Genomic DNA, 21741 nt, shown 5'->3' with positions numbered 1-21741 from the left:
AGGACTGAAAATAGAGATAAAAAATCTAAGGTTACTAGGTGCTAAGAACACCAAGGGCAACATAGACATTTCTGATACCTGACAAGCATTAGATTCTGCTTGAGACTCCATTCGGGCCTGCTGTAAAATGTGTTCATGAAGTGGGGCTCCCCCTCACCGCCTGGGGTAAATTCTTGCTGCGTCTAAAGGAATAGAAATAAAAATGACTATTCCCCTCTTCCTATTTACTGCAAGCTTCTACTTCTTCTTTGCATAACAGATAGACCGATAGCAGACGCCCCTGTATCCACCCCTCATGACTGCCCCATTGGTTGAAGATCCTTGATATCATCATGTGCAAGGCAGGACAAAAGCTTCTATTGCATGAAACCTAAAGAAGCCTGGGGTGGAGCTTTAAGATCCATGGCTAGCTAAAGGAATGTATTTTTTGGTATCTGACTTTGTATAGATTGGTATAACATCAGGTATGCCTTGTTTCAGTGTCCCAGTTCCAAAGCTTTTTTCCAGTTGTTTGATAACATATTTTCTCCAACAGGGAAATACTTATTGTTAGAGAGAATCTCAGGGAGGTGTACCCACTGATGACATTTCCCCTCACTTTTTATCGGCGTCTTTGGGTCGGTATGTAAAATCTCCTTAAATGGAGCACAGGCAGCAACACCAAAAAAGATTTTAGATATTTCAAGTCTAACAAAAGAAGCAGAAAGATATGTAGAAGGATGGGTATTAGACAGCTAGGGTTAAATTACATAGATAATTGCAACCCACTTTATAAAGGAAAACTTCCTAACTAAAGGCAGTAAATACAGTAGCATTGCAAGGGGAAGCTGCCTAATTTACTTTACACAATAGATTTAATTTGTGGCATTTGTTGCTTGCAGTGGGATTCCAGTGTCTAAGTGTCTCTGATCAAGTGCCAGTTCTTTGCTCATTTACCAATCCCTCAATCTCTCTCTGTAGTCTCCACCTTTAGACAAGCCCTGCTCAGCTTCGGGAGGATAGTTTAGTCATCCTGGCTCCCAGTTCTCTCCCAAGATTTGTGTATGAAGAGGACGGTTCCTAAGGAAGTAAATGTGGGCTGGGTGGGGCCCATCAGGCAGGATGCCAAATAACCTTCTGGGTGAGGTAGATGCCGGGTTCGGAGATGATGCCAAGGGTAAGGTAAAAGCGAGTCCACATAGCAAAGCTAAGGGTCATACGCAGAATATAATAGATATGCAGTGATCTGAGTGGATAATCCATAAGAGTCGGAGACTGGGAGGGAACAAGCCAGAAGTCATACAAAAGGTCAGGCAGGCAGGTCTCGAAATGCAGGGGATTTCCAAAGACATCAAGACCAGCAGCAATTAGGAACAAACACATACTAGCAGTTGGTACATTATGCTATAACAATGTGTCTATGTTTAAGTGCAGGTTTTGTAGAAGTGTTGGCTAATCAGGGTTTGAAAAGTTACAGGGTCAGGTGAGGTCAAGGAAGCTGTGTGATGGACTATGGCTGCCTGAGACTATCTAGGGCTGAGGTGCAAACATGCATATATGAGTGTGTGTCCTGCAGGCCCAACACATGGAAGTGTAGATCAGCCACCATACAGATCATTATCAATGCTACCAGTCACTTACTGTTCTCTAAGGGGCAAAATGAGAACCCTGAAAAGGTTAAATATGACATATTACAAAGCTTCTATTTAGGTTATATGCCAGATCTTGTTACGTAGCTATTCCGCTAGAGCAGGAATCTTAAAACTACAGCCTGCTGCTTGCTGTTACCTGGATCCTGCAATGTGAAGGCTTAATATTCAGGGCCCCACCATTGAACTCCAGTAGATAAAAGGTTCTGGAACACAGAGCATTACAGCAGGTAGCAATATACTGTGGGATGAAATGATCTCCTGTCCAAAAGTGCCTACATAGTGACTTTATCCTGCAGTAGGGAAGAGTCAGAAAACATGAAACACATTCAGAGGTAAGTGAACACTGAACACCAATGCTAGGGGTGCTTCACTAATACAATGGACACTACATTTAGGCACCATGAATAAACTAAAACTAAAGATGCCACACTATTCCTCCCCTTTACATTAACGATCGGACACTGTTGTTACCACTGGCACCAATAATGGGGCACTATTCATCCCACAAGCACCAACAATATAGCACACTGTTCCTTCCACTGACACCAATGCCATTGGGAACTATTCCTCTTAATGGCACCAGCAATGGATCCTTATTCCTCCTGCTGCCATCATAGGTGATGACACTGATGCAAGGGTAAGTTTACTGTCACTGACTACTGATGCCAGGTACATGTTTTACAATTACTGGTGCAGTGCGTTTTTTACTCTCTCTAACCACCAAATAGTCTAAAGTATTACAGAATGACCCTAAGAGCCCTGAGATTGTTTTGACTTTGTTTATTTGCCAATGGTTAATATGTGTACCATGACTGCAAATATGCTTCATACACCAAGAAAATAATTTGTCAGCAAAATTGAGGAATCTTTGGTGGGTAAGCACTTTAACTTAATAGCCTGTTTTTTTATTTAGACCATACTTTAATTTGTGGCACACCATCCTTTGTGTGATCTATATTTCTGCTGAGCTGCAGACAAGAAACAACAGGGGGTTTATTGTCCTGTCAACACAATCAAATACATTGATGTGTTATACTATTTCAGAGGGAGTCTGCCCATAGAAATGACTCTAATGAACTTACTTTTCCTCTAGCTCACATGTATAAATAATTCACAGGTCATGGTATTATACACCCACACGTGTAATTTGTGTGAAATCAGGGGAGGGGGAAGAACAACACATGAGTATACTTTCCTCTTAATGGTTTTGCCAAAGAGAAAACCTTGTTGACCAAGCTTGCCAAGCCTGCTCAACGGCAACATAAAATTACTAGAATATAATAATGGCAGGTTGCCTTTCCAGATGAACAGGTATTCGCTAATATTAGTCAATCAGAAGTGATATCAGCTATGGTAAATATTGCTCAGACATATGATTTTAAACTGACTATCATCTATTCAACATGTGCAGTTTGACCTTCATATAAAGCTTGTGTACTTATAACGCTGCTGTACTTATGTTCTAAAGACTGAGACTACAAAATGTTCCTGTGCTACTAAGTTCCTGACCCTCTGCCACAAACCAAGCACCTCTACTTTAGGTTCCCGGCCCTCTGCACACAAATATGAGATGGAGGTTGCACAGAACTATCTAACAAGAAGTTGAAACACAGACAGAAAGAACGCCTTGGCCACTCAGATGAACAATACATAGGTGGTTCTCCTATAGAAGTTCCATCCTAAACATGTTACTTCTGAAAGAGACCTATGTAATGTACTGTCCACTGAGTCCCAATGCAGGCCTAATAAATAGTTGAAGACGTGTAATTAACTGTATAAAACCTGTAATATCACATATTTCCCTGCTAACAGTGGACTACATGAAACTGATGAAAATGTGATAACATGTCCTGACATACCTAATGTAAGATCAGTTTTTTCTGCAAACATAACCGGATGCTAAACAGATTACTATCATGAGTCACAAACAAAAGCAAGCAACCTCAAACTGCTAAACAAACATATTAGCCTGATAGGTGAGCAGGATGACACCTAACACACCTAGATACACAGCATGCACACCCAACACTCTTCACTACTTTTTACATCCATTAACGTCAACCTGTCTTGCATTTTAGTCATATTTATGGGTTCCTAAGGACAGCCAGGGATGTCCTGAGGAATGACTTTGATTAGTGTTGCAAAAAAAAGAAAGAATGCTCTTTGCTGTATTTAAAATGGATATTTGGGATGCAAAATGGCAGAAAGGCTTCATTGGGGCTGTTACAAATATATTATCTGTTAGCTGGTTAGTGGGCCTGTACCTTACCCATGCAGGTCAAACCAAAAGGTTAACTTTACTGCCTGCACTACTACCCTTTCTTCTTAATCCCTGCTCTTGATATTTACCACCTGTTTGCTCCCTTCCTGTTCCTCTTTCTCACATTAGTAAAGTGAAATCAGTACTTTCAGGGGTGAGGTTGAATGTGGTCCTCTCTACTTACTCCATTGATGCAGCACTGTGCGTCTGTGTCCCCATTTACCAGGTCTAAGTGTGAGAAGTGTAGGGAGTACCTAGGCCTAAGTAAGCTCTGTACAGACCAACTTCTGTTTTTTCAAAGCCGCAGCAAGCAAATGGTATGGTGGGTGAACAAGTTTAAAGTAGTTATAAGCAGCCGAAGACGGGGTGGCAGACTCTACAAGCACAGGTTCTCTTAGGGATTCATAAAAGGAATCAAAGACCTTCAATATACAAAATGATATGTATCCCAACAGTCACTAAGTCTAGATCATAAATACAACACAGATAATATTGATTACTCCACAGGTAATTCCAAGTAATTAAATATGTATTTACATATATGGGAACGGTTTTACTTTTTTAAGTATTTCTGTCCATCCAGTTCTGCAAGTTATATAGTCCCGCCAAACATCACATCCAACCTGGTAGGATGACTGCCAAAGTATTACAAGAGGCTGGCACCAAGTCAGATTTATTTCTTCTGTTTGGGGTTCAGCTTTAAATGATTATTTTATAATCTGCAGGTGGGCTTGGAGAACAACAGTAAAGGGACTGATGCGGATCCAGAAGGACTAATGGCTTCTCATAGGGTGCTGTGGTTGCAGACTTACGGGGTCTGTCCACAACACCAAAAAAAAAACAAGAAATGAGTAAGAAAGAGCCACTCTTGTCTTGGGTTTTTGTTTTTCCAACAAGCTTTATTAGATGACCCATAGACAGCCATCTTCCAGACCCCCAGTTCCTCCTTTTAACACCTATATATCACCCCAGTTGGGGTTTAGTTAAAGTGCTCTATGTGCCACCGAGCTTACACAGTGGTCTGTGACTAAGCCCTATGTATGTGTACACTTACATAGCTGTGCATGCTTTTTTTGTGGTTAGAACATTTGCATTGCAGCACAAGGGGTCCCAGGTTCAAATCTCAGCTCTCTACTTTGGGTGTACATGTTCTCCAAGTATTCGCATGGGTTTTGTCTGGGAACTCCAGTTTCCACCATGAAGTTGGGTTATTGCACCTTTTAACTTTTCAGCTGGTATCAGCAACAGTGGCATTGTCCTTTTAAAAAATGTATTTTGTTTTGAGTGAGAGAAGATCAATAGTTTTGAATACCATTATTTGTGTTATTCATGTTGATATGTGTGCCTCTCATATTTAATGTTCCCAGAATTATCTTGTCATATAGATTTAATCATGATCATTAGCTTATTTTATTACCAAGTGTGTAAACTGCAACATCATTTCCATCCCTAATATACTACAGAGGGGCAGATACAAGACCAGTCACCTTATACTAGGAAATAATAGCAGTGACTGGTCTTTATTACAAGAATATACTGCATTAAGTGCAGCAGTTGTTTCCTGTTTGATTACCACACATACCTAGAAAAATTACACAAAAGACAATACAGTTCGGGTATACACAAGGTTCTTGTATTTAGGCAATATTCGTTTAGTCTGGATTTCAGCTTTAAAATATGCAGGCCAGTATCTACCTGACAATGAGCATTTATTTTCCATTAGAAGGCTGTGAAATGAATACAAATAATATTCAGATTTTCTCTGTATTTTATGAATCATTATTGGAATTATAAAACATAATCATAAAGCATGACATCCAAAACAACTGCCTATGCCTTTATATACTGCTATGGTGTCCAGCCTGTGGCCCTTTAGTGCTTGTTGTGCAGTTCTTGGACCCTAGCCATTTGAAGTGTAATCATTGGTTTGTGAAGGGGTAATAGAAATCATGTCTTCTAGCATCATATAACATGCTCCCAGTCTCTTACTGTTTTCTACATTATGTCTCTATTCTCCAACCTAACCTATAGAATGATCCCTGTCTCTGAACATCATTTTCTCTATCATATCCCCAGACTCTGACCATCTCTTATTCTAGCATGTCCAAGACTCACCTAACCTATAGAATGATCCCTGTCTCTGAACATCATTTTCTCTATCATATCCCCAGACTCTGACCATCTCTTATTCTAGCATGTCCAAGACTCCGATCATCCCTTATTAGAACATGTCCCCACACCCTTACCTTCCTTTATTAGAACATGTCCCCACATTCTGACCTTCCTTTATTAGAGCATGTCCTTGGACTCTGACCATCCTTTATTAGAGCATGTCCTCACACTCTGACCTTCCTTTGGTAAAGCTTGTCCCCACACTCTGACCTTCCTTTATTAGAGCATGTCCTTGGACTCTGACCATCCTTTATTAGAGCATGTCCTCGGACTCTGACCTTCCTTTATTAGAGCATGTCCTCACACTCTGACCTTCCTTTATTAGAGCTTGTCCTCACACGCTGACCTTCCTTTGGTAAAGCTTGTCCCCACACTCTGACCTTTCTTTATTAGAGCATGTCCTCAGACTCTGACCTTCCTTTATTAGAGCATGTCCCCACACTCTGACCTTCCTTTATTAGACCATGTCCTCAGACTCTGACCTTCCTTTATTAGAGCATGTCCCCACACTCTGAATTAGAGCATGTCCCCACACTCTGACCATCATTAATTAGAGCATGTCCCCACACTCTAACCATCATTAATTAGAGCATGTCCCCACACTCTGACCGTCCTTTATTAGAGCATGTACTCAGACTCTGACCAACCTTTATTAGAGCATGTCCCTACACTCTGATCAACCTTTATTAGAACATGTCCCCACACTCTGACCATCATTAATTAGAGCATGTTCCCACACTCTGACCATCCTTTATTAGAGCATGTCCTCACACTCTGATCATCCTTTATTAGAGCATGTCCCCACACTCTGACCATCATTAATTAGAGCATGTTCCCACACTCTGTCCGTCCTTTATTAGAGCATGTCAGCATGTCCCCAGACTCTGATCATCCTTTATTCTAGCATGTCCAATAATCTGATCATCCCTTATTAGAGCATGTCCCCACACTCTGACCTTCCTTTATTGTAGCATCTCCCCAGACTCTGACAATCCATTATTAAAACATGTCCCCAGACTCTGACCCTCCTTTATTAGAGCAAATCCCCACACTCTGACCATCATTTACTCTAGTATCTCCCCAGACTCTGATCATTTATTCTAGCATGTCCCAGACCCTGACCATTATTTTTTTCTAGTATAACCCTGGACACTGACCATCATTTACTATAGTTTATCCCCAGACACTGACCATCCTTTACTATAGCATGTCCCCAGACACTGACCATCCTTTACTATAGCCTTTTCCCAGACACTGACCATCATTTATTATAGCATGTCCCTAGACTCTGACCATCATTTACTCTAGCATGTCCCTGGACATTGACCATCATTTATTCTATCATGTTCCCAGACTCTGACCATAATTAACTCTAGCATGTCCCCAGACTCTGTCCATCCTTTATTACAGCATGTCCTCAAACTCTGATCAACCTTTATTAGAGCATGTCCCCACACTCTGACCATCATTAATTAGAGCATGTCCCCAGACTTTGACAATCATCATTACCGGTAGAATGTCTCCAGTCAATGACAGTCATATGTATCATGACAAAAACAACAACTAATGAAGTTAAAGTTCCACTAAAATACAGAGGAGCTGGTGGAGTACACAAACTTTTTTTATCTGTAAGCACTTCATGTCTAACAAATGCCATCCAAAAATAGTTATGCTTGCAAACTCGTGATTCATTATGATTGATACTGACATAATATGACCAATATAGAACTAACAGTAAGAGATTAGTTGCTACTATAGCTAGTGAACAGTAGCCACTGTAAGGTGCCAGCACCAAACACAGGCATGTTGGTGGGCAAGCATAGGTATGCCTTGATCTATGCAAATATCAACTTTTAGAAAGTCACCATTTGCATAGGAATTTCTGAGGGTTTTATTAGCAGTCAGGCTATAATTAGATATCATGCTACCCTTTTATGAAGCCCCGCTCCTTGTGTCATGTTTATTTTTTTTATTATACACTCATGGATGAATGCAATATTGGAGGCAGCATGGGATCTGCTTTATATGTAAAGCTACATTTTATTAGTAAATGCAAAATAATTTTTAATGTGTTTGAACCATAAAGTGACTTTTAAATGCTTCTGCACCCACTTTTCGTACAGTGCTCTGGTTGAATTTTGCCACATATGTCCAGAAAAAAAAATAATTACAATTTAGTATTGATGAGGATTGGTGCTGCTCCTTCTCTAGTCTAAGAAATGACCCATGAATGTCTTTATAGTAAATATAGCCTTGTCTATTAGCAACCACACTGCAGCAAGACAGGTATTCCCAGCAAACGTACATTACCAAGAATGGGCCATTTTCCCCAATATAATTAACTATAACTTTTACAAGTTTATTCTTCCATGGTTTCCTCTGCATTAAATAAAAAAACTTGCAAATTGTCCGGTAAAGGGTTCTATCATGGCAATGGTCTTGTTCAGCTCACTATAGGTGTATAACTAAGAGTAAGTACACAGCAATCCTTTGCTTTAAGGCACAAAAATATACACAAATAAAATGATACTGCTGGCCCATTTAGTGTTGAAATGCTGGCTTCTACACCCAAGCACCTTCATGTACAAGGTCCAGCAATATGGAATAAACTTTTTTTACATAAAACATAGAGTATTACCAAAAACTGGTAATATACATTCATTACAACCTCAAGTCCTGCATCACCGGTGGACCATAACTACCCAGAAAATAAACCCAAATCATTAATAAAAACCACCTTACTTTTATTCCTATATCTATAAACATAATCAAATCTTAGCAAGAATAACAATGTCATTTGCTGAAATTACATCAATAACATCAATATATAGAATTTTAAATTAAAGTTGTTCAACAAAGTTGCTCAAAAGCCAATTTCCACTTGCTGTACCCATTTTCTGTTCTGTTGTATCATATGCTGTTACTATGTATATAACACAACAACAGCAACAACTTTTTAGTACAGAGTATACAACAATCAGGTACAGGCACAATGAATGTTGAGAGGTCTAACAAGGACAGCAGAATTTATTTTTAAAGTTGTATAATATACTATCACATATTTCATAGATTCAACTGCTACAAACAACGTAGATTGCTGCACCAATAAAAAGTTTTCAAAGTTTATGCAACAATAAGCCTGCATTGTTTTCTTTTTTTCACTTTTATTTTCAATTGTTGTGCATTGTTTTTTTTTTTTTTTTGCATATATGAAATGTTATCTGTATTACTACATAGAATAATAATATTAAAATATGTTATACTGTTATAATATAATGTTAGCAATTTGATAAAAAGGAACAGAAAAAAAGTTTTCCAATTTCTAACTTTTGTTTTTTAATATCAACTCCTATACCGTAGCAAAGGTTGACTGGCTACACTATGGCTATACCTACTAAATATATATATTTTTATTGATATATATTCTTTGTTAAGCTGAGGGAGCTTGGTGAAATGTACCGCTGGTAGGGCCACGCTGTGGTAGTCGCTGACCTCACCGATGCCCCTTGCCCTTTTACCCCATCCACTTACCTGGTCTACAGGCAATTGCACTGCATGGCTGAGGGGGAGCAGCAGTGTGGAGCCTGTGGTACTTGTAGCCATGGCAATTCCTCTAAATGAAGGATGAGGAAGATGATGCTTAGGATTCTCTCCCAGCAATCCAGACAGGTTGACGGTAAGGACCTTCGCTTGGGTGGTTGCTACTGCAAAAAAATACAACAAATCCACAGATGTGCAAGCAGCTGGCTCTGTCCCCCAACAGTAAAGCAGTGAGATGCACCCCCCACTATGTCAAATTCAAAGAAAATAAAAATTAAAAAAAAAAATCTCTGAAGTGCTGACACTTGATCTCACATCATTAATGCAAAGGGAGAGCTGTAGGCACTGCAATGCAAAGGCTCCAGCAACAGCAACAGCAGCAGTTTATCCATGCAGAGAAATGACAAAGCCACAGCCTGTTCTTCCACCTCCTCACACTGCTCAGTGTACTGAATGCAGAATTAAAGGGAGGAGGAGGGAGGGAGAAAAAAAAAGCAGCACTGGGCTGGGAAAAAGCAAACCTTCATGTATGGAAGCCCAGACAGCACATTCTATGTCATTGTGCAAATCACAGAAGCAAACCTTCTTACTGTAACTCTCCAGTAGGGAGAGCAGGAGGGAACACACATCATCATCATCATCATCATCATCTAAAAAAAACATTTTATTAGGAGAGCCAGTTTATTAAAGATGCACGTCATACCTGAAGGATGTATAAAAATAGATTCAGCTGCCTGTAAATAAAAATCATACTGTACCTAAATAGATTGCTGACATTAAAAGTGAGTTTTAAACTCTTCTTTTTTGAAAGATAAACTCTGCATTGATTCATTTTTCCAAAACTTGTAAAATATCTCTATTTGGGAAACGTTACCACCCTGGCCCCAAATACACCACAAGTACATTTTATTCTTTTGGCCTGTCCCTTTAGCAATAAGGAACCTGGTTAGTTACAATATGTTAAAGCAAAAAAAACTAAAAAAAACTTTTCTTTTTAGATTTGTTGATTCCTCCGGAGGTTTTTTGGATTGGGTTCTGCGTGCCCCTTAAATTCTTCTTTGTCGTGGTGTTGGAGGAAGAGGCGATCCCTCCTGAGGCTTTCTGGATCGTGTCTGGTGTCATCCTGGAATCCTCCTTCGTCCCAGTGCAGATGAAGCATCGGGCACCACCATCTTTTTTCCCTTCTTCCGTCTTTTGCCTAGTCACCAGATCTCACACACAGGTGAGAGATTGAGTGACATAGCCTGTGGTAAATGGGGGGAAAAAGAGTGCCGATCTTACTGCGCATGTATTAGTTCAGCATTTTTTTCCCCCATTGAAGAAAAAACTTCTCCTGTGCATACCCGCGATCTGGCATGTGCAGAAGAAGCAGCCAGAAGCCTCCTGGGATGCTTGACATATGTATCCCACGAGAATCTGCACTTCCATTCGGCCGCGGGGATAAGGATGTTTAAAAAAAAAAAAGGGTTATATAACCCCCCAAAAAAGAAGATAATTTTTACCTTACATAAAAGTGTTGCCTTAAACCAGTGGTCCCCAACCTTTTGGAGCTCGCACACTACTAAATCTATGGACTCCCGGACCACACATGCGCAGGGAGCGTGTGTCAGTCAAAGAGTGACATCATAATGGCAGAACACACCCGAAATGGGTGGGTTGTGTTCAGAGACACAAGCCACCCGCCACCCTGAGCCTGCGATCCGTACGGGAGACATGGTCCCAGCTCCTGAACCCGCTGGGAGGTGCACTGGCCAGAGCCGCAGACCACCGCCGGTCTTCATCCTCTCACGGCCCAGCTGTCAGACGGTCAGTGGGCTGCAGACTGGGGGTTGGGGACCCCTGCCTTAAACAATAAAGGATGACACTTATATATATAGAAGACAGTTTTTTTGTTAAAGTGAACATTGTCACATCTCTTACAGAGTTACCTGGAGTTCCTTCCTGGAGCACTTCCTCATGGCAACATTCAGACCCGGTGTGAGGTGGCTTAAAAGCACTACTTCACGGGATATGAGGGGTTGCTCTTACAATCTCTGTGGCCAAAAAGACTCACTTTTCAGATCTGTGTAACCAGTCACTAAATCTGGCTTAGAGCATACACAACATAACTATTTTTTAATTTGGGTAGGACATGTTAAAAACTTCTCTTAGATTTTTAATGGTGTTTGCAGGGCACCATTAGAGGGGGACGAGGGTTAGTTCTGTATCAATAAGTAAAACAGTTTAAGTTTTGCAATGCAAAAAATTTTAAAATTGAAGGGGCCCAGCAAGTTTACCTAGCATACAGCCCGGAAAATTCTGATGGTGGTCCTGTCTGTTTGTATTCCCGATTGGTGAATTTGGCAGTCCTATGTGTCCTGGTGACCATTGTCATTGGGACTGAAAGTAAAAGAAAATCTAATATTGGAGCTTGTTCTAGTGACAACTGTCTATGAGGGGATTATCCTCAGTTTTGGAGACATTTCCTACTCCATTCTTTAATGCCTTTAAAAGGGAAGTGAAAGAAATCTCTCAAAGAGACAAAAGGAAAAAAAACTATGAGTAGTTTTAACTATTTAAAGAACTATCAAAAATATTTACAAATGTTTTCACTTACATATGTATATATTATATATGTGTATATTATATATATAATTTAGACATGGCAGGCATCAGTGACCCTTCTCCTTCCCAAATGTAGATTGGGAAGCTACCTGTGCTAGCACCCAGCAAATATACTTATGAAATCTTGGAGCCTGTAAATAATGACGACACATTACAAACTCTAAGACTGCGCATCGCGTACTGAAAAAGTTACTATTGGCTATTACACTATGCTTGTACTATTCTGTACTATTCTACATATGGAGGGAGCCTTTGGTATACATGGAGGTCAAGTTGGGGTGAGAGGCTGCTGGGGTTTGCCTAGGGCACCAAGCTGCTCGGAAACTACCATAATATGGCATTGGAAATAAATACATTTTTTTCCACATAAAATAAAAACGTGGTATTCCATTGCACTGGTGCATTAGTTTTTGTGTCTTTTTAGGTGGGTTCTGATGAAAGTTAAAAATATGTAAAGAAATGAGCTTTAGTGGGAAAGGGTAACCAACATCATGGATGTTTAAATTGGCTAAGGGATGTGAGGTTGACATAAAGCCCTAGGTTCTGAAGATTCAACCATTGGGGGGGTGAGCCTTCTAACCAAATGGTAAAAAAATGTATCTTCAGTGAAGGGAAGTCAGAGGGTAAGGGATGCAGAAAATAAGTGCTTTAGGACAGGATCACATTGGTGTTGAATTTGGGACTGTCACTTAAAAGGGAGACTGACTCCAGGGGAGAAATACTTCTCTTGCAGCTTGCCATGGATTTAAAAGTTCAGTGAAGATACTAAAAATCATCTGTCCGTGTTGCCTGTATAAATTGAATGACACTTTGCTGCCCTTACCCTCTCCCTATATGTGTTGAGTAACAACTAACCCCTCTAAATTTGATGATCTTTTGCCAGGCTATATGGAGGAAATTTGGCTGCTTTCTCCCTGAGAGCTCTGATATTTGTAAAATCGTTCTGCATAACTGACAAGACAATTAATAATGTGCAGCATCCATACATGTGGAATAAAAACAGATTTTAACAGACACACCCAATGTACAGAACAAGATATGTGTTACTGCACAAAACAATCGCATCCAATGTATAGCACAAGGTAAATGTACCGACAGGATACAAACAGGCACAGGTAAATGTTGGAAGTCTGTTTGGTTCTCTTTTGGGTAATAAAAGTGGTACAAAGACAGGGATAAGCAGGTTCGGTTGGCAGCATGTTAAGTGACTAAGAAGATGAAATTTAATACAAGGCAACTCCCAAAAGGCATTGTTGGGAAGGGTTAGTTGTGAAGCAGTTAGGTGTAGATGAGAAAACTGGGGGTTATAAAAGAACATGAAAGGTAATTAACTAATAAATGTATTTGGAAAGGACCAAGGAGAAAATTTATCAGGGCAAATCCATTGTCCTATAGATCTGAGGAACAGCTAACGCAATGGCTATAAATAGGAAGATCACTTGTGAATGTAATCAAAGTCCATGAAAAAGAACCATTTTCCCCTTTTTGTTTTAGATTTTTACTATAATGTTTTAGTTCCAGTTGTCAGCTCATGATTTATCTTTACACAAATTAAAGAGGATATACCATTTCTAGCCTCAATCTAAAGATTGCTAATTGCCTGGATGCAAAGCTGATCTTTTGCATTCAGTCACACACAAGAAAACGAGCATGTAGATAACGTTGGCATAAGTTGTATGGCAGTTAGCTGAACATCTGAGCTCCATACTCTTAGTCACTGATTCAGACAACCAGACAAGCAATATTTTTTGAACCAGGTCAGAAATGGCAATGGTACAAACCATATACCCTGCATTCCTGATATATTATGCCCACTCTTCTGCACAGTGGGTTATCTCTGCAAAACTTGCATATACTATACTGTGTCTGCTTTTGATTATTGAAAACAGTAGTAGTAGTCTTTAAAAAAAATTCTGCTGCTCAAATAAAAAAATAAATACCGAAAACAGCAAGAAGGTTAACGGGATTAATGATATTTTTTATTTCTATGTTATTGAAACCCAACTTCATTGGTGGAAGTTGGGAGGAGTTAGATCCTCGGTTAAGTTTATACTACTCTCAGAGTAACTCTGGATAAACAGTGTATCTGGAGAGGTTTGTCCTCACTTTCTGTGATGCTGAGAGAGTATTAGGCATATGGAACATATTATGAAAATAGATAACATAGAAAGTACAATTATTAATTCACATGTAAGGATTAGAAAATCTATCAGACTTTTTTTTCTGCCCCAGTGATTTGCTCGCTTTCCAATTTCTTGTTCTATTATAATTGAGATTTGATGTAAAAGAAGGACTCCCCAATGAGAACATATATAGCAATAAAGACTTGACAAAACCATGGGGGGTTTGCAGCAAATTTTGCCATAATTTTGCCATATCCATGAAGTTCCCCCCACTCCTCTTCAAATTCACTGCAAATGTACTTCAAATATGGAGTTCATCTCTAATTTCTAGTAATCATTAAACAGAACCCAAAACCCACAGTTAGCAATATTAATCTGAACAACAAAACATCTTTTTGTTAGCTGATCAGTATAATCAAGTTCTGGACTTTAATCCATGTCCTTATCAGTGACTAGGTTTATATATGTCTATGTAACCAGTGTGTTTATTGAAAGGAGGTGCGTCATATGTATAAAGCGAATTGTAATTGAATTATGAAATCTAAAGAAAGGAAAATTTTTGAAGAATAACAGAAGTGCCTTTCTAAAAAGCCATTTAAAATACTTGCTTTTATCTAAACCAAATCCCAAAGGACCCATAATACACTGCCTGACACTTCAATGTTTCAAGAGCAAGGGCGGACCTAGGGAGGTACAAAGTGTGAGACTGCACAAGGGCCCTAGACCCTCCTCAGCCAGCTGGTGAGAGGGTCCAAGTCAGTTTTGCTTAGGAGCCCACTGTTGGCTATATCTGCCTCTGTTCAGGAGGGTCAGACTGCACAACATAAGTGAATTTTGCATTTTTTTAAGTAGAGCCTACGGTGTATGTGGGGAGAGTTACACTGTGGTGCATAATGGTTTTACAGTTTCGAGTACTTTTTTCATATCCTTTTTAACCATTCAAGACCTCAATGTTCACAATTTGAACCTGAGTAAGGCTCCATACACAGGTCCAATGGTTCTCGTCTGTGTATGTACAGTGCCCATCGTCCATCGTACAAACGACTGTCCTGGCGGATCCACAGACGATGGACAGCGAATGATCATAATGGAAGCGAACGGGGAGACCACACAGTGGGGTGCGCTCCATCATTCTCCCCCCCTCCATAGAGCAGAACAGTGCTGTATGTACAGCACTCGTTCATGCATCGTGCAGCTCTTAGTCGTTGGAAAGGATCGTAAAAGATCCTTTCCAACAACAATTATTGCTCGTGTGTATGTAGCTTTAGATTACTAAGGGAAATGTTGTCCTTAGTGACTCAAAGAACTTGGGTAGTTCTGCCACAGGCAATTTGTTGCAATAAACTCTATTATGCTTCAATGTCTGCACAAGCGCCCCAACTCCTATTGTCTGGCCACTATTTTAGATTCCCATACAAAAAGAAAATAGTCAATATCCAGGAAGCCCAAAATGGGACTTTAAAGAGTTGCTTCATTTTAATATCAAATATAAAATGATAGAGGCACAATACGATGCACTACAGTATATGCCAAGTAGGACAGTTACAAATCCACATATAGGCAGATAAAAATACCTGTACAGTATTGTATGATCAGAATGCCCTACAAAAATACAGGACAGTAGAAAGGAAGTCCATACCCAATTGTGACTAGCCAATAAAGCAGTAGAGATCCTAAGGATGGACGTTTGGGGGTGCTGGGAGTGATACAGGAAGAGTCAGCTTCCTGACAGCACAGTCCTCCAAATTGAAATTTTTTTTTTGTGTGTACCTGTTGCTTGATTTCCAGATAACAGGGAGTTTACACACTTATATAATCTAATGAGTGCTCTAGAAACCCGTTATTCAGAAATAGCATTCTTTTTTAAATAGCATTGAATTCTGCTATTGGTGAGGTTGCCCATTCCAATATTGGGCCTAATTTAATAAAGCTCTCCAAGGCTGGATAGGATGCACTTTCTTCAGTGAACCTAAGTGATCCATAAAACTTGGAATGGGTTTGATCCAGGAATTAAAACATTTGCTATCAAATAGCAAATTACTTTAGGAAATCCATGCCAGGTTGGCTGGATCACCCAGCTGCACCGAAGCCTTGGGGAGCTTTATTAAATCAAGGCCATTGTGTTCACTGGGATTCCCAAATCACCTCTATAAGGTGCAAGCTCAACTTTGGATTGACATATTAGAGTTCAGATGCCCCTTTGCACTACTGCAGCTTACCACTGGCCCATTATGGTGATAAGCAATCTCACTGGCCAGAGGTGAAGGCGAACAAGGTTCCCATTAAAAAATTGTATTTTGTTAAGCATATGTTTAAATACAGCTGCTGTGAGAACCAAGGATTACCATTATATAAGAAACCTGCAAAGGATTTTTTCGCAGGGAACATTGCACAGGTGCACGGATAGAAGTCTGTGGACAGGGAAGTCACCCATTGGCCTCTGCTCATATAGATTTAGAGGGATGTTGTAAATCACAATAGTGGTTGCTTACAATCAGGGATATTTTGGCAGACAAAATTAGAAGGAAAGACAGATCACATATTGTATAGGTATTCTAATTTGTATTTAGCTGTGAAACACAGTGATGTCAGAGAAGGATCAATAAAAAAGATTAGTAGACTAGTAAATGAATTAAAGACACTCACTAATGAATACTCCCCACCACATTCTCCCCAACACTATAGCCATAGGCATGGAGAGTCTTTCCATTAAAGGCTTGAAATAAGATAATTAATAGATGCCAATCTTTCTTTATCTTGGGTCACATTAATAAAAACACATAATAATGCACCGAAGACTTATCCTGAGTGCAGAATGACTAGAAAATAAATGAAATATGCTGTAAACTCCAATCTTGCTGCTTTTTTTGTGGAATAAATGTACGATCCTTTCACTGTGCATTTTTCTCCTTCGCCAGAGCGACAAGTCACCTCTTTGATCTCAGAAACACATGAATTACACATTTTGTAAGGCTGACTAAAATGATGCACTGACTATGTGATTAGACTAACAATCTGCATAACATAAATGCATCACCAATTAAGATTACATTTCATCCTATCAAGGTAGGGAGTTATACTGTTACATTTTTCTTTTGCTCGTTAGCAGGTGTCAGTACTTTTTTTTTTGGCAGTCTAGAGATTTACTGTATTGCTGTATAATATTGTGCATAGCTAGGATCATCTATGGAATGGCTCATCATCATACTGCATCTTTAAAACTTCCTTCTTTTACTATATTAATCACTTAAACCCATCTCCACTCTGGAATGTTTATGATGAAATAAAGCATTGGCTGAGTTTACTTTCAATAAAAAAAACATATGTTAATTAGTAGATGTTAACATAGCTGACGTTGGTCCTCATTTTTAAAGCTGGTTCGAGACTGGAGAATATAGACGGAGAACCTGGGTGATCCAGGTGATCCCATTTGCTATTAGTTGGAAAACGTTTTTAATCCTGGGCCAGATCCATTCCAAGTGTGCTGGATATACAGTAGATTTATATCACTTGATCGTCCAACTTCTTCATTCTTGGATTGCTATAGTTACTCAGACCTATTGAGCCTGCATTATTAAAGCTACAGATACACCTTTATCAGTGGGGCTGGGTGATCCAGCAAACATGGAATGGATGTTTTGAATCCTGGACCAGATCATTTCCAGGTTTGTTGTATCACCCAGCTTCACTGATGGAAGTGCATCCTCTCTAGCCTTGGAGAGATTTAATAAATCAGACCGATTGTGACAATTGTTGACTTTTTCATCAAAAGTCTATCTATGTCCCACCCATCTTACTTTACACCTTCAAGTTTTTTTATAAGATAGGTGGTCCTATCGATCAAAAGAAGAGAACTCAGGAAGCAAAAGGAGCTGGGAAGAAGAACTGCATGTACTCTTTTCCAAATTTACCTCTAAATATACTGATCATTATGGAATTCTATTTAACTGAAGCTAACCCAGAATTATGATTTTTTTGATTATTGAGTGTTGAATTATCTAAATTTGTGACTGGAGTAATCTTAAGAACCTAAAAGGGCAAATATAAGCTACACATAATAATTTTTTTACACTCAGCTGGTATTTCCTGTTGGCATTTTTAAAAGTTTAATTAAGGAAAACAGGGAATAATATTTCAGTTTCCCTCTGTTTAGTATTACAAAATGTATCTAGAGTTACTTCTGGAAATGTTAGGATATTTTAATATGATCTGTCTCCTACTTTTATTATTTGATCCCCACCCCCAAAATTACACCTGAATCATGTACAAAATAAATAGCTTTCTGCCCTAAGCCAATCCTTAAAACTCAAATACCTGTGCCAAAAAGACCTATACAATTCTTGGAAGAGCTGAAAAAGAATGTGACTTTAGAGATATTTATTAGGGTGGGGATTACTTTGTAAAGTATAATGAAACACTATTTTGTTAGCAATTTTAAACACAAACTATAATATGAAGGCCCCCATTGATCTAAGTGAAATGCCAATCAAAATGTTTTCTTCTTAGTTCTAGTACAGGTTTGTATATAGTAGGAAAGGAAAAAAAAGCAAATGTCTACACTTAGGAGACATTTCTTTTTAATTACTGTCATTTCATTGACACTGGAAGAACAATGGACAATATCTGAATACAAACAGAGCTCAGCCTTAGGTTAAATGGTGACCTGTGGATGTATAAATAATATTGAACCTCTTTCTATATACAGGTAGTCCCCAAGTTAAGAACATCTGACTTACGGACGCCTCCTAGATACAAACATGGTTCCCTGCTTGCTCTGTGCAGAATGGAGGCTTGAAGGAGGGAGGGGGTTTGCATGACTTGCAGAAAACATTTTGCTAAACACAGCTGAGGTTGTGGGTGATCTTAGGGGGTGCGAGCTCTTTCTGCAGCCTCTTGTAACTCGTTAATGACCAAGACAAATTCTGCAGTTGTTTCTTTTTGCATATCAAAGCAAAGCTTGCTCCAGAAGTAATGAATGTCTAGGCTCCATAAAGTTTTTTTTTTTTTTTTTTGCTTTGTATGTGATTAATTCACAGTGACATGGTGCACAGAGGGGTAATGGTAAATAATAGGAGGCTGCAAATATATGTGGTGGCGACCCAAACCTGCAAAGGTGGGCAGTGGTAGAAGGGTACAAAGGTGAATTTTGCTTCTGCATGGAAAGTTTTTGATTGAGTTAGTTATATTGAAGGAAAAGGGATAACTTTTTTTGGGTCAGTGGAATTGAGCTTGCCCCCTACCCTTAACTGCACTGTACATTTTTATGCACCTAACCACTACTTTCTGTACTCTGAGCTGTACGTGACTTTTTTCCGGCCATTGCTCTCTGCATGCTATATTGTAATTACATACTCCATACTCAAAGTGTTCATTTTCTCAACAGTTGTTGGTTGCACCTGACTATGTTATGCTCTTCTTTAGGTAGGGTTAGTGTGGTTATTGAGGCTGGAGTGTTTATCTTAGGAATAAGAGGATTTTCCAAGCACTGTACTTTCAGAGTGGTTGATTAATACATAAATTGTCTGCGTGGGGATATCTTTGTTCTGACTGTTTATACAGTAATGGGAGTCTCTTTAATCAGATGAGCCACACTTTTACTGAAAATAGCCATTCCAATATTGAAATTTGACATTCACATTTTTTGCAACTTGTACTAAAATCAGGAGCTATTTAATAAATAAGCAGAAGTGTTAAACATGCCAAATTTTTTTCTGCTGATTGCGTCTCTGCAGATGTGTGCAGGGTCTGTTTGGTACTCATTGCGTAGTTGCTGGTGTAAATTTGTTTTTCAAAATATTTTAAGATCATATTAGATATTTTCAATTCAATTTGACTTCGGCTACACTACGCCCACTGGAACCAGACTGGCCAGAAAAGAAGAAAGGAAGGGATGTGGACATGTTGTAAAAACACACATGGACACCTATATTATGGACCACCTTAGAAAATTCCCTGGTCCCCCAGACATCCCCAACTTTTTGGGTAATAACACTGTCTTGAAGAACTTTCATATTATTTTGCTAAACATTTTTACTGTTTTTGTTTCGAACTTGAAAATTGAAAAATTCCTACTATGAAATTTTTCTTTTGATAGATGTTGGCTACAACAAAAAATGTATACATTTCAAATTCTCTCTCTGCGGAATCAAGGGAGTATATAGAAAAAAGTCTCTTTGAAGAAATTAGCTTCTGCCTAGGTTGACATCTCTGCATAGGTCTACTCAATTTCCTATTTATAGTTATTTGGTGTGTGTGTGTGTGTGACTATAAACTCTGGATTTTGTAAACCCAGAATTTTATGTGTTTTTCTTAACGGAAATAACATTTTGTTACAAAGTATAATACATAAGGTTCTAACTTTGTGTTTGTTAGTGAACAAGAATAAACACTGCCTCCTGCTGGTATAGGCTTGTCATAGGGTTGTAACAGGTATGGGGTTTTCTATTTTTTAACTAAAACTTTATCTCTCATAAATATATTAAAACATAACAAAAGTTATAAATGCATAAATATAATTGCAAATTAAAGTGTACCGTAAAATGTTAACTTGTTAATACATGTGTGAACATTAACAATGAGGGTGCTGTTGTGTTTCAATATTTAAAGCAGTGTTTCTCTACCAGGGTTCCTTCAGAGGTTGCTTGAGAAATGAGCAGTTTGTAACTCCAAGGTCAGTTTAGTAGATACCACCACACTAATGTACTGTGAGATATGGATACAGTAATTATAGTAGGAGTTCCCTGAAGACCTGAATGTTTTTTAAGGAGATCCCCCATGTTAAAAAGTTTGAGAAATACTAATTTAAAGAATGGTATTTAAATGAATAATAGTATACAATATAATAATAATATACAATGTATGTTGTGTATACTTCTAACCACTGCATAATGTACATACATACACACGACCCCTGCACATTTTATACTTGTGATACCTGCACTTGGTGTTTTATGCATTTTTTACACAGATCACGTCTCTTTAGCTTCCCTTGTAAAAAAAACTTACCATTTGACCAAACCAGTCATCCATCACCGTTGGCATTTGCCAACAAATAGCAAATTATTTTTAAGAAAGCCATTCAATGTTTGCTGGAGCTTCAATAACTCAGGCCCAATGTGTAACTATATGGACAAAAACTTTTGCTGAGTTTTGGGCCCTATGAGTTTTTTTCTATAATATACAAGTATGCATAATATATTTAGACATTATAGCAGACTTACCTGCCAAAACAAACCCTTCCAGTGCTGCAAAGCCCTTTCTTCCCTCATAGCTGATGATCCATCTTTACACAGCCTATTTCCGTTTATGGAGTCTTCATTTTAGATAATTTGAAGTATAGTTAAAAAAAACACAAATAACTCTTCACAAGTTATAGATGAAATATATTTATATGACCTTGTTTATTTTGCTT

General features: G+C 38.8%; 2 protein-coding genes across 4 annotated transcripts in view; both read right to left on the bottom strand.

Moving 5' to 3' along the window:
- Window positions 1-10039, bottom strand: part of MBOAT2 (membrane bound glycerophospholipid O-acyltransferase 2) — a 126184-nt gene extending 116145 nt beyond the window's left edge. The window contains exons 1-2 of one of the 3 annotated variants that reach the window (XM_072407548.1): window positions 9595-10033; window positions 79-182 (exon numbers count right to left, since the gene is read on the bottom strand). In XM_072407548.1, the coding sequence (XP_072263649.1) occupies window positions 79-111 (33 nt within the window). In that variant the 5' untranslated portion in view covers window positions 112-182; window positions 9595-10033. Of the gene's footprint in view, window positions 1-78; window positions 183-9594 lie in introns of all 3 variants that reach the window. The other 2 variants (XM_072407549.1, XM_072407547.1) reach the window with 2 other exon arrangements.
- The window catches only part of ITGB1BP1 (integrin subunit beta 1 binding protein 1), a 488766-nt gene that overhangs the window by 284230 nt on the left and 182795 nt on the right, over window positions 1-21741 (bottom strand). The window lies entirely within an intron of this gene.

Source organism: Pyxicephalus adspersus, chromosome 4, assembly GCF_032062135.1.
Source record: "Pyxicephalus adspersus chromosome 4, UCB_Pads_2.0, whole genome shotgun sequence".
In the NCBI taxonomy this organism is placed as follows: domain Eukaryota; kingdom Metazoa; phylum Chordata; class Amphibia; order Anura; family Pyxicephalidae; genus Pyxicephalus; species Pyxicephalus adspersus.
Note: the sequence above shows the minus strand (reverse complement) of the source record. Positions and strands in the feature narration are given on the sequence as shown.